Source organism: Ptychodera flava, chromosome 17 (assembly GCF_041260155.1).
Source record: "Ptychodera flava strain L36383 chromosome 17, AS_Pfla_20210202, whole genome shotgun sequence".
Taxonomy (NCBI): domain Eukaryota; kingdom Metazoa; phylum Hemichordata; class Enteropneusta; family Ptychoderidae; genus Ptychodera; species Ptychodera flava.
In genome coordinates, this window is record NC_091944.1 from 8,460,938 (window position 1) to 8,474,425 (window position 13,488).

The 13,488-nt window shown below is 37.5% G+C and overlaps 1 protein-coding gene across 2 annotated transcripts in view; it reads left to right on the top strand.

The window, feature by feature from the left end:
* The window catches only part of LOC139115320 (RYamide receptor-like), a 90,931-nt gene that overhangs the window by 74,605 nt on the left and 2,838 nt on the right, over positions 1 to 13,488 (top strand). For both annotated transcript variants that reach the window (XM_070677344.1, XM_070677342.1), the window contains 3 exons: positions 7,461 to 7,867; positions 10,143 to 10,355; positions 12,754 to 13,013. In XM_070677344.1, coding sequence (XP_070533445.1) covers positions 7,664 to 7,867; positions 10,143 to 10,355; positions 12,754 to 13,013 — 677 coding nt within the window. In that variant the 5' untranslated portion in view covers positions 7,461 to 7,663. The remainder of the gene's footprint in view (positions 1 to 7,460; positions 7,868 to 10,142; positions 10,356 to 12,753; positions 13,014 to 13,488) is intronic.

Below are 13,488 nucleotides of genomic sequence, written 5' to 3' on the forward strand. Positions count from 1 at the left end.
TGAAATTAACACCTAAAATTATAGACAGAACATATAATTGGTGAACTTAATTACTATGATGACATCATGAAACCAAAATGGCGACCGAAGAGTACAAAATGGCCATTTATGAAGTTAGAACAATAGCCAATTTACATGACAAAATGATCACTTAAAGGTAATGTACATGTATTAATGAACCATAAACTCAAAACAAAAGATAAATTAACAATAAGTTCAGCACATAACAAACCGTTAGGAAATTATTATTTAACAATGGTCTCTGTCTGAAAAATCGAATCAATAGAAAGAAAATGAAGGCAACTTTACACACATCGGTTCTACGTTTGATAGTGTTACGTTATACACGAGTAGATCAATATAAACATTAATATTAGTGTATTCATGATAACAGAAAATATGGCGAGAAACAAGTGAATTAATAGTGCTTTGACCCTGGTCATGTGACCTTGGTCCCCCGAAAAAGGTGTTATGTGTGTGACTTTTGTTTTTTTCTTTCTGTTTTTGAGAAGCCTTATTTTCATTTGTTGAATTTTATGGGTGTTTTTCTCTCGGTGTGTGGTAACAGACACAGTTTTGTGCAACAGTAGTTCCCTCAAGGAGGATGTGCTGGCCGTGAAAAATACTGTTTGGTAAGGGTTTTATGAACAAAGAGAAGGCTTACTTTTTCTTGCCCTTAAAAGCTTGCTTACTTTGCTGTCAAAAACGTAAAAAAACCTGGGCAACACAGAATAACAAATGGAAGGTTTAAACAAAAACTAGAACTGAGAAAGATTCTCAGATTCATCAAAAACCACGCAAATCATATCAAACCTCACCAAAATTAATTCCCACTCCGAAGTGCCTATACAGAAAAAATTGTCGTACGAGATATCAACAAATTTATTGCATCATAAGATTGTATACTGAATATGATGAGAAACAAACAATCAATCAGATATCCATTCTAAAATAGGTCCATTTTGACACTACTAACACCGGAAAAACCCAAATTATAAAACTATCTAGAAACAACTTAGATCGATAGCGGAAATTCCATTTGCAACCTACATCAGAAACAATAGAAAAGACTGCTCTGAAAAACAAACAAACACAATAAAACAATTCGATAAAGGAAGAGGCATAGCAACTGCGAATGCGACAGACGACAATAAAAAAAGTTATAGACAGCTGCAAAATGCACACTTTTACTGTACATTAAAGCAACACTCGGCGACATTAACTATAAGGTGGAAATGCTACATGAAATCATTAAAACAATGTGCGATAAGAAAATCATGGACGAGGCCACTTATAGTTTCCTCACTCCTATAACTAGAATAATATGAACACCATGGCATCTCCTGCCAAAAATACACAAAACCCAAGCAGAAGGAACATTCTTTATCGAACGCCCTATTAGAAGTGGCTGTTCGAGCCCAACAAACCAAATCGCGGAAATTCTAGACTTTGTTATAAAACCAACCGTTCAAAGACAACCAACATTATGTCAAGGACACAAAAACCTGAATCAATAAAAGTACCAGAAATCCCTACTCTGTTAACAATAGATGTACAATCAATGTACAATCAATGTACAATCGATGTACAAAAACATGCCGCAAAATGAAGCCATTAACGAAGTGACCGTAGCGCTGGACGTGACTGTGAAACAGTACCAGCCAACACATACGATACCAAAAAACCACCAACAACGCACATGACAGCCTTGCTGTCGATAATTCTGAAACACAACATATTTGAATTCAACTGAGAAAAACATAAACAAATCTGTGGATGCAGCACGGGCTCACCAGAAATAGCTGGTATCACATTCCACGAAACGGAGAAAATTATATTAAATCCCAACTTCGGTCAAGTATCCGTGTGGAAATGTTTCAAGGGCGACATTTGCCTGACGTACACAGGAACAGAACATGAAATTCTAACATCCAGAACACTTGTCGAGGAGTGCAACAATCTGCGCCCTACATTAAAATTCATATTTGAACAGTCTATCTACAAAATCTCATACGTTGACCTCGGGGTCTCCAAAGGTCAGAAAGCTTGCTCGACTTTAAAACCTACACTAAACCAACCGACGATTTTATTAAGAAGTTCCTGCCAACCGAACAACAGCTTTAAAGGATTCAGATATGTTCACACACGCAACAACAATATGGACTTCATAAAAAGGTCAATTTCTTCTCGCAAAAACTTCAATAACAAGATTACAAAAAAACAGAAATAACTTGTACCAAAACGAAGTTAAACGTAACAAAACGTCAGGTATACCTCATCGACAAAAATAAGAGCAATGATGTAACAAAAAAACTTGTCTGCTCAACCTTTGCCCATTCATAAAAACAAGCCTAATCAAATAATGTGATACGAAACTGGAAAATAATGGACGGCGATCAAACACTGGCCACAGTTTTTTCAGAAAAGCTATCATAGCATATAAAAGGAAGAAAACATAAAAGGTATCCCCTTAAAGCAAATATCAAACACAAGGAGAGTACAAACGAACGGTCTGAGCAACAATTCATACAAGTCAAACCACAACATAACAATTTTAGAATCTCTGTCTGATGAACAATGGCTACCATCAAACTGAAAATGTTAGAATACAAAACCATTCAAGTGACTGATGAAGGGACCCAACTTTGGCCCCAAACACTGTTATTTTTCGGGGACCAAGGTTACATGACCAGGGTCAAACCACTATCGATTCACCGGTTCAAGTCTCACCTTGTTCCCCGTTATCATTAAACCTTATTGATCCCCTCACTACTATCACTAACTAAGCTAGAACCCGTGTGTGAAGTTGCCTTCTTTCATTTTATATCGATTTAATTTTTTTCAAACAAAGACCATTATTTAATGTGTTGAGCTTATTGGCTAAATTTTGTTACAATTATCTTTTATTTTGAGTTTATGGAATATAAATACAAATCGTACGTTACCTTTAAACTACTAGTATCAATTTGTCACGTAAACGGGCTATTGTACTAAGTATATCGGCCATTTTGTAATTTTCGGTTGCCATTTTGGTTTTATGTCATCAAAATAATTATGTTGTACCAATTATATATTTTGTCTGTAATTTGGAAAGTTAACTTCAGTTTAAGCGATAAAATATTGAAAACAGGCTTAACTAACAGTACTTTAATATCATCAGACAGTATAATGGCGGCCATTTTTAATTTAGTCGTCCGTTTTGGCTTTATGACGTCATCATAATAATTGATATGCGTCAACTTTATATTCTATTTGTAATTTGGGATTGGTGTCAATACATTCAAAACAATATCGAAAACTGCCTAAATTACCCGTATTTAAAGTTCCATTAGCTGTATCTTCTGGCGATTTTTCCGTTAGTTTTGATTGAAATGATCACTGGCTCATGTTGAAGAGTCTGTCAAATAACAGAGAATCGCATATTATTCGGAAACATTACGAGCCCGACAACTAAATAACATGTGATTTTACTACGAAAATTTCAATTTTTGTCCGGACAGAAATACAAACTCTGTTGACACGCGGATTCCAACGTAGGCATTCTTCTGCACCTGCGCGAGCCATTTACAGCAATTTAAAAATAAATATTCATTACTTATGCCCGGTACTTACGTCGTAGTCCATTGTCCGAACACGTTGCGTAGCCAGATGTCTGGCAATCCACGACGCAATGTTGTTCTGATCCCGCAATAAAGGTGAACTTGTACATCTCGCGTGATCGCGGCCTGTTACAACCGATAACGTAGTAACTAACCGATAACGTATCAAACCCGATAACGTAGTAAAAATTTACCGATAACGTAGTAAATCAACCGATAACGTAGTAACGAACCGATAACGTAGTAATTTTTTCTAACCGATAACGTAGTAAAAATTTACCGATAACGTAGTAATTTCTCCTAACCGATAACGTATCAATAAATTTACCGATAACGTATCAAATTGAAGTATACTCTTTTCGTGATATTACTCAGACATCACGATCGAATTTCATCAATTTGGGAAATGCGAACTAATTGATAAGTATTCCTGCAGAATGAATTAAAGATACAACACATATGAGAGTGTCTTTATCGACACACTTTCTAAGTTGGGAGGACTTGGAAAAGTTTTCAATATGACCGATTATAAAATTTCGTTACTTACAACGTCAGTTTATCAAAATGACAATAAGCCTTTACAAAGTAATCGTAATCATACCCATCCGTAATCTGATAACACTAGGTAAAAATTCGTAATACACTAGTTATAAACATAGACACAAAACAGAACAGACAGTAAAGCACCGGTACACACTCATGTAACTCTCATTCTGGGACTGAATTACAGGTAAATCTGGACTCATTGCTCAATTGAATTCCTTATAATCACTATTCATTAATTTTGCAAATTACTCCTGTAAGCAAGCCGAGTCAACAGATTTTGTAGACAACGTATTGCTTTTTCTTTCCTTTTATCCTTTCTGTTGTGATTCACGTCGATTCACATCTTATTACGAAGACATCTCAAAATTATTGAGTAGTCATACATAGTAAAGTGCTGATAGAAAAAAATCGCTTAGGCCAAGAAAAATAAAAAGTTCGTTTCTCATCCTCGCGCGTGTCAATTGAGACCCACCACGTCAACTTTTTTTCTGCTCATGAGGAATATGTATAAAACAGAACTGTAAACAAAATAACTGACACTAACATTCCATTCAGAACAGTACACATATGTCACTGTTATATTAAGCTGACAAAACTGTGCATTGCTGCACTAAAAGTCAAACCGCAGAACTGTTGCTGTACAAAAATACTAAACAACACTACTGTGCATTTATCTCTGCGTGCATTCCTGTGTCGTTTTCATGTTTTTCGCGCATTCTTGTAGGTTGAAGAGTAAAAGAAATGAGAAGAAAAAAACTGCGTCACCGCATCAGTTTTGCAATATGTCTAGGATGAGAAACAAATATATTTATAACAATTTACGCTAAATGGAAAAAATAATAGAAGAAAAATAAATTGAGTAAGAGACAATGTGATGACAAATCGGTCTATAGATCTATCTATTCACCTATCTATTGACCATTTAATCGAATTGATCGATCGATCTATCGATTAATTGATATATCTTTCTATCGAATTGATAGATCCTTCGTTCTATCGATCGATCTGCCCATCAATTTATCTATTGATCGATTGATCGATCGATCGGCCGACCATCTATCAAACATCGATAGATAGATCGGTCGATCTATCGATTGAGTGATTGATTTATCTATCGATACATTGATCGACCTATTTATTTATTTATCTATCTATTTATCTATCTATCTATCTATCTATCTATCTATCTATCTATCTATCTATCTATCTATCTATCTATCTATCTATCTATCTATCTATAAATCGATCGATCTATTGCTCCCCATGATTCGCTTAATCAGATATTATCAACTAATTGATACGTTACTGGTCGTTTTGATGTGGTATTGGTTGACTACTCTATATTGTCAGTTGGTTTAATCCGTTATTGTTCATTGATACGTTATCGGTAAATTTGTTGATACATTATCGGTTAGGAGAAATTACTACGTTATCGGTAAATTTTTACTACGTTATCGGTTAGAAAAAATTACTACGTTATCGGTTCGTTACTACGTTATCGGTTGATTTATTACGTTATCGGTAAAGTTTTACTACGTTATCGGGTTTGATACGTTATCGGTTAGTTACTACGTTATCGGTTGTAACACGGCCTCACCATATCCGCGTTCTCCCCAGCACGCTGAGCATGCCAAACGTCAACAAACGAGCTCGGAAGGGCAACACGTTTGGACAGAAATTAGCAATTTTATGTGGCTATAACATCACTAATCATGTTTGTTTCTTCGTAAAACAACATTTTGCAACAAATATGAGCCTCCAACATGGAATTTTCCGGGGTAAAAAATGGTCAAAAGTTACAAGTAATGGCCCTTTAACATTTTAAAGCAATGTAATGGCGGCCATTTTGAATTAGTGACGTTATTGAGCCTTCCGGTGGTCGTAATTGTTGGAGCAATAGCTAATTTTGATCTATACATATATTGGATATATATATATATATATATATATATATATATATATATATATATATATATATATATATATATATATATATATATATATATATATATATATATATATATATATATATATATATATATATATATATATATATATATATATATATATATTGGCCATTCTAATTTGTTATTTTGTTGCTAAGCCACCTGACTAAAACTTCCCGCAGTAGCAAGTGCTAACCGCTACCAATTTGCTGAATGGTTTAGGGCACTTGACTATTGTCTACAACTCGCCATGTAGCAGCTCTATGTAATATGTAAAACGTACAACGTCAGTATGTAATGATTAACATGTAATAACATTGTCTGTACTCTCAAACTGTCAAACAGTTTCCGGGAATGTTTTCACAAAAGGCAAGAAGGGCAAATTTGGCTTGAACAACAATTGCAACCTCTTCTGGATTGAAATTTATTTCATGGTCGACTGTTTACTCGTCACGTGATAACAGATCCAGATATCTCAGCTTCAATTTTTCTGTGTATTATGTTGCGACGCTCACAATGAAGTCCTTACAGATCGGTTAAGCGCCGGAAGCTGCGCAGATACATACAAGAAGCTGATGCAGTGTATGCGTGTCGCAGTACTTTGATGATTAATATGCAGAACATATTACTTGTAATAATTGAAAGATACGTGATATGCGCCAGTGAATAATCGTTGTTTCAAGATACCACATTGTTGTATTTATAAATACTCATTTTTTTCAAGAACTATTATTGATTGGAACATTCTTGATGGAGATAATTGTAAATGCTGGTACAGTTGATGCCTTTAAGGCAGCCCTCCAACACTACCAGCTTGCCTCTTCGTGCCCTCTTTTCCCCGCTGATGATCAGTAATCTGGTCGTTCAACGTATTCTTTCAGATTCAGATTGAATTTCAGATATTTTATGCTAGTGCTAGATATATTTCTAGTCTGGTAAGTGGCACACTTAATTAATTTAATGGAGGGAAACGTAAGTTTAATATGAATTTAAAAATGAATAATTGATACGACGGACCTATGCCAGAATAAACAAATAAGTATAATTTACTCATACAGAAAAATGTGCCAACTCTTTTTTTATAGATACTAAGGGTCTTGGATCTCATGATAAATCAGGTCACGAAACGAGAAATCCTCTGCCACGGTTTCCCTCTCACACGCTCAAAATATCACGGTGACCTTATCCCACCATTTAGGACATGCAAACGTTAATTCTGCAGAAGGACACCAACACGGCTTTGATGGTGTCATTTTCTTCGGCAAGGGACATATTACCTTGAGTTCTGACCTTGGTGTAGCTGAAGCCTCATTTTCGATCAGTTACACATTTTTAAATAACGAAAGCATGTTTTGTTCATATTTTTCAGGTGTCACAGATCGTCAGTATATTCACCTTGACGGCGATCGGGATAGACCGCTACTGTGCGGTTATGTACCCCCTACGCCCCCGCATGGATAACAGAAAGAAGAAGATCACCGTTGTCATCACTTGGGTGCTTGCCGTCGCAATATCCGCGCCAAAGTTGTTCGTTTTGCAGACGAAGGTTACCTCGTGGACATCAACGGGGCGATGGCTTACGGGTGTGGTGAATACTGGCCCGGGCAGCTGGACGGCGAGGTCTATGAGTGGTCTCTCTTTTGTCTCACATTTGTACTGCCGTTCTTACTGCTCTCGTTTTGTTATGGGAGGGTAGCCAGGAAACTTTGGACGAGGAATCTACCGGGGAACGCCGATCCGGAGAGGGACCAGGAGCAAGCGAAAAACAAACGAAAGGTATACCATGCCACGGAGAATGTCTTAATGATACACTTTGCAGATCAGTTTGAAGCATTTGACCAACAAATATTATGACACACCCTTCACAAAATTGGATTTTGATTCAACTGTTACAATAAGAAAGGACGTCAAAAACAAGTCCGGCAACCTTGCAATGAATCATCGTCTATATCGCATTCAATTCTTTCATCGCTGTGAACACAATGTATGAGTTATCGGTGAGGGTGTCGCTTGTACACCGCCTGACCACAGACAAATAGTATAGACTGTCTATGTTTCTTTGTGGCCTGACGTAAAACCCGATTACGATATATTTTATTTATTTTATACCTCACTTATATTTGTAACATACATCCAAATTTCTCTGTCGTAATTTGTCCATTTACCATCACGCGACATGCGCAAATTTGGCTCCGCTATATGCGAAGATCTTTCCATTGGCCAACGCTAGTTTTTCACAAGTTTCCAGACCGGGTAACAGTCCGGACGACTTACTTTGATGAGTTGAACAGCGCCATCTACGCATGTGCATGAAATTTAAATGTAGATGGCGATATCCTCTTAATGTTTCACTGCAGAAAGGGATGAAGTAAATTACAAAACACACATTGACATGTTATACGGCTGGAGCATTCGTTTCAGTCTGTGACTAATCCTAAATTATGGTTCCTCATGCTCAGACTGATAATCACATGAAACTGACTGTGGTTACTTTTTACTTAAGGTAGAACGCGCCTCGGGGACAGATATTCGGACTCTCAAACTTGTCCGATTCTTTTCTGATCTACCACTTGTGAGGGCCCGTTGTAAAGCTCCTGGCGTAAGAAACTGTTCACCGTCTTAGTTTTTCGAAAATCGATCATTTTATTTTTCCCCATAGTGTAAACACAGGGATGGCGGCCATTTTGAATTTCAAATATCGGGAAATCTAAGGTAGTTTGTCTCTGTGGTACTAAATTTTGCACAGTGACCCAGATTTTTATTTTTTTATTTGGTATGACAATGGCCGAAAGCTTCATTAAGGAAAGTTTTAGCGAAAGTTTAAGGTTAGTCTTTTACTTTCGAGGTGCATACTACAACTCATCAAAACTCTCTGTCGTGATTTCATTGAATTTTCAGTCATATTATATGCGTCATTTTGGCATCGATACATGCAAATGGCCACTTACATACCAGTTAGCAGGTTCCAAAATTGTTAACCGCTATAACTGTTGACTGGATGATTAAAGCTTGGAAGCGAATCTCAGGCTCTCAGGCAACAAAAGTACGCTATTACTCTCATGTCTAGTTCACATTTGTATAATATTCAAAGATGTGTCCATTACTCCATCGCCGATCACTCTGTAGCGTTGTGTTTATTCACGGTGCAAGACTACTGATTGAATTCACACATAGTACATTGTTGACTCGAAATAAGAATTCGTTTAAGGTAGAACTTGAACGGGCCTCGGGACAGAAATTCGGCCTTTCAAATTTTATCAATTCTCTTCTGACCTACCACTTGTGGGGGTTCATTCATAAGCTCTTGATGAAAGAAAAGTTTTAACTGTCTTCGTTTTTCGAAAATCGAAAATTTTATTTTTCCCAATATAGTTAACTCAGGAATGGTGGCCATTTTGAATGTCAAAAGTCAGGAAATCTTAGGTATTTTTCTCCCTATGCACGGTTACCACATATTTTTATTCTTGCTTTGGTAAGAGAATGGTCAAAAGTTTTGAGTAAAAGTTTTGAAGTCTTTCACTTTCGAGGCGCATATTTACGTACCCGAGATACAGTTTTCACGTCGGTCGTAGGGGTCCCTGGCAACCTTTGAACAGAGTTACAACGATACTCTCCGTTTAACACAACTTAACATTACACCGCTCCTCCAAAGATGTTATGATTAGTAATTTTGTGGTCACCTAACATGCATCACTTTGACTTTGCCGTATGCAAAATCATCAAGTTTCCAGTGAACAGATTTGAATTGCTAGCCGATCTGTTAACAGGTCGACAACCTGTCACCTGGATAACTTTGTAAACGATATCTATACGTTTTGGCACATCTTAGAAACGTATAGGAAAATGACGGAAATCGGTTAACAGCACCTCTCTCAGGCTATTAATTGGGGGGCCCGTGAGTCGCCGAAAAACAGCTGTCACTCGAATATGACCAGTCAGTAATTTGTATGATTTAACTTATTTTCGTAATTGTCGTCCTAACGTCTTCGCTATGCCATGTCCATTTTCGGCTACACGTCTCATAGCTTGATTTTTTAACATTTGATTGCAGACTGTAAGAATGCTGATATCGGTAGTTGTGCTGTTCGCAATATGCTGGCTGCCAATGCACTCTTACAACATTCTAATGAACTTTCACCCGTCGTTGTTCGAAGAGAAGCCGATGAGCACCCGGATATTCCGTGCAAGCGTTTACATCTGGTTGACTATGACCGACACTATTGTAAACCCAATTGTCTACGTATTTTTAAGCGATCGCTTCAGGGTAAGTGAGACTATTATGATATAACGGTTTTATTGTCCGATTGCTTTAATGTTCCCAAGGGGGCTTTGAGTCCTCCAAACCAGTGCGAGCGTAACGTGTGTACATATGGTTTTGAAAGCCTCCTGTTTGTTGATTATTACTTGAACTGAGAGAGAGAGAGAGAGAGAGAGAGAGAGAGAGAGAGAGAGAGAGAGAGAGAGAGAGAGAGAGAGAGAGAGAGAGAGAGAGAGAGAGAGAGGTGCAATTAGCATGTTTAATTTAAATACCATATACTGTTTCAAAGCTGGAATAACCAATATTATCACTGTATGTTATGTGAGTGAAAAATAAAGCGATCGTGAATATTTAAATAAAGCTGAAATTACGTAGTTATTTTTATCATTTATTTCCGAGAATGACATATAAATTTATTTTTAATTACCCATGACGAAGAGCACTGAGTGGACTGAGGTCTGATCTTGTTTGTCAATTAAAACAAACGATTTTGGTTGATATTGCAAAATAAGTGTATTTATATTAGTCTTTTACAATTGCTAAACCAATCCACATTAGACAATTAATGCCCAGCTTCATTCATGCTTCGAACATCGGTGAGTTTCAAAACTGCTCAAACGCCAGTCACGTAGGACGAAAACCCAGCAGCTGTCAAAACCCGCTAAGGCCAAAAAAAATTGTGCTGTTCCGATAACCCGACCTACCCTATTTTTACTCGCCGACCCTAGACTTTTAGAGCTATAGAGACGCGGAAGTGAAAGAAGTGCAAGAAAAAAACCGCAAAATCATGCACGCAAGAAATGAAGAGAAATCACGCGGCTAGCACGAAACCTATGACGTCATTCGTCGTTGCCAATAGGTTACAAACAAGATATCGGCCAGCGAAAGCACGTGTACAGTATTACGTATGTTTTGCAAATGCTATAACGGCAAGGAAGGATCGTTGTTGTCTCCTGTAAATCGCAAACGGGCTTTCGGACAAATTCTTCAGGGAAATGACCAAGGATTTTTCTCCATGTAAAAAAAGACTCCACTCAAGTTCAGTTTGCCAGTATTGCGGCTGAGCCGTGGTTTGAAGTCCAGCAGATAAATATCCAAGTTGGCGACGCTATAATGAACTTCAAACGTGAAATACATTCACTCAGTGACATTAATTCACTTTTATTTTGAGCGACTACGAAAGTTGAGGAATTGAGATCCAAGAAAACCCGTTGATACATTTCAAGTTCTAATGGCGGACAACCAGCAGTTTGCACCACCCATGGACGTAACCATGTACCACCGAAGACAAGCAAGTCTGATAATGAAACCGGACTGTGCTTTAACAGTACAATTTGCTGTCAAAGAATTATTATTCAGACGGTTCAGTTTCTATGACATTCAAACAAACATACATGTCAACCAGCAATCCAATCTGATGATGGAACTGTTAACAACTACAGGGTTTGAACCCATGAAAATGCGTATTTAAAAATGAAAATATCAACAACAAAAAAATCCCACCGACCTACTTATCCTACTTTAGAAACCATGTTATCGGAACAGCACAATTTATTATTTTTAATCTAAGTACCACTGGAAGCCGTGTTCCATCGTAAAGATATTATGCGCCTCAAAAGTGAAAGACTTGACCGTCTGTCCAAACTTTCCTCATGGAAATTTTCAACCACAGTTTTTCAAAATCAAGAATAAAAATCGTGGTTCACCGTGAAAATGTTTGGAGTATCTGTGAGCGGTAGATCTTTTTTTTTGGTTTTGCCTGTGATAAGGGAATAGCTTCAGCTGGTCGACGTCTGCTGTGAAACGTCGACCGCAGCTAGCAAAGTCGAATAAATGACGCCCTCTGTCTTCAGTACATGCCGAGAATGAATTTAAATGACGGATATAGCCTGACTAGATACTAGTGTCAATTGCCTGTGTAAGTGTTATTAACTAATCAAATCGATTAAGGGATAAATCGAATGAATTATTGAAGGTCCTCATTTCTTCAGCGTACATATGTGCAGTAAAACAATTACAAAACGACCGTTGGCGTTTCATTAATTCAACTGAATTAAAACCAGCACAATCTATTGTGATTCACCAAAATATGGAAGCCCTCTGTTGTCAAATGGTTTCTGTAAATCAGAACGCACCGGAGACTTTAGCAGATGTTGTCAATTCCAAAGCGAACAGAGTTGTCGCAAATACCACTGAAGTCCAATATCGTCATCGTGCGACGATCAAGCCACTGAGGTGTTTCAATCTGAGTTTCTACAGCGCCCTCATCGATCGTGATTTAGTTTCAAAAGTTTTACTGCAAGTCACTAAATCATGAAATTAAAAAAATGCCTTGATGGAAGGACCGTGATTATATGACTAGATGTGAATCTCTGAAGCTCTTTTTTGTCTTTTCATCCTACAGAAAGATCTCAAACTAATGTTCATCCGCTCAGTACGCCGCTGTTTGCCTGGTCGTCACGGTGCAGATGGTTTTTCAGACTACCGCTCCCAGTACACAACGTCGATGATGGAGACCTCGCCTCGTACAACAAGACGTACACGCCTGTCACCGATACTGGCTGTTGTTGGTCGTCAGGGAAGCAACAATAGTTTGACGTCTAAAACTGCAAGCAACGGAAATTTCCTAACAGTGGCTCCGTACAACGATTGTCTCAAGAGAAGGTACACTCACGCCGTCTTTCTTTTTTCTATACTAACTTCGTTGTACGATTACCAGAAACAACAAACAATCAAACATAAAAAGCGGGTTACCACGTTAGTTCTTGATTGCAAGAAGGAAGCCCTTTTTTGTGTGAGGCGAGAGCCACTTTCAACATTGCTTTGTTTGAGATCGTACGTTAGCAACATGTCATTCAGTGCTCCTGAAATTCCATCAGCAACAAGTGAACCTGTGTTACCCATAATTATTGGTCTGTCTCAAGATGCAGTTTCTTGCTGTACTCCCCAAATCACATTTTAATTTTAGTCTGGTCCAGAATTCATTTGTCTATAAAAACGCTGCGTGCTGAAACTGTACACCATATATTACGGTATGGTATTTCATATGTCTAAATACCACCATGCTTTAGGGAGCAGAATAAATGAGTCTTATGTATAAGAAACAAACAGTGAATATGCTATAAATTTTCACAGCCTT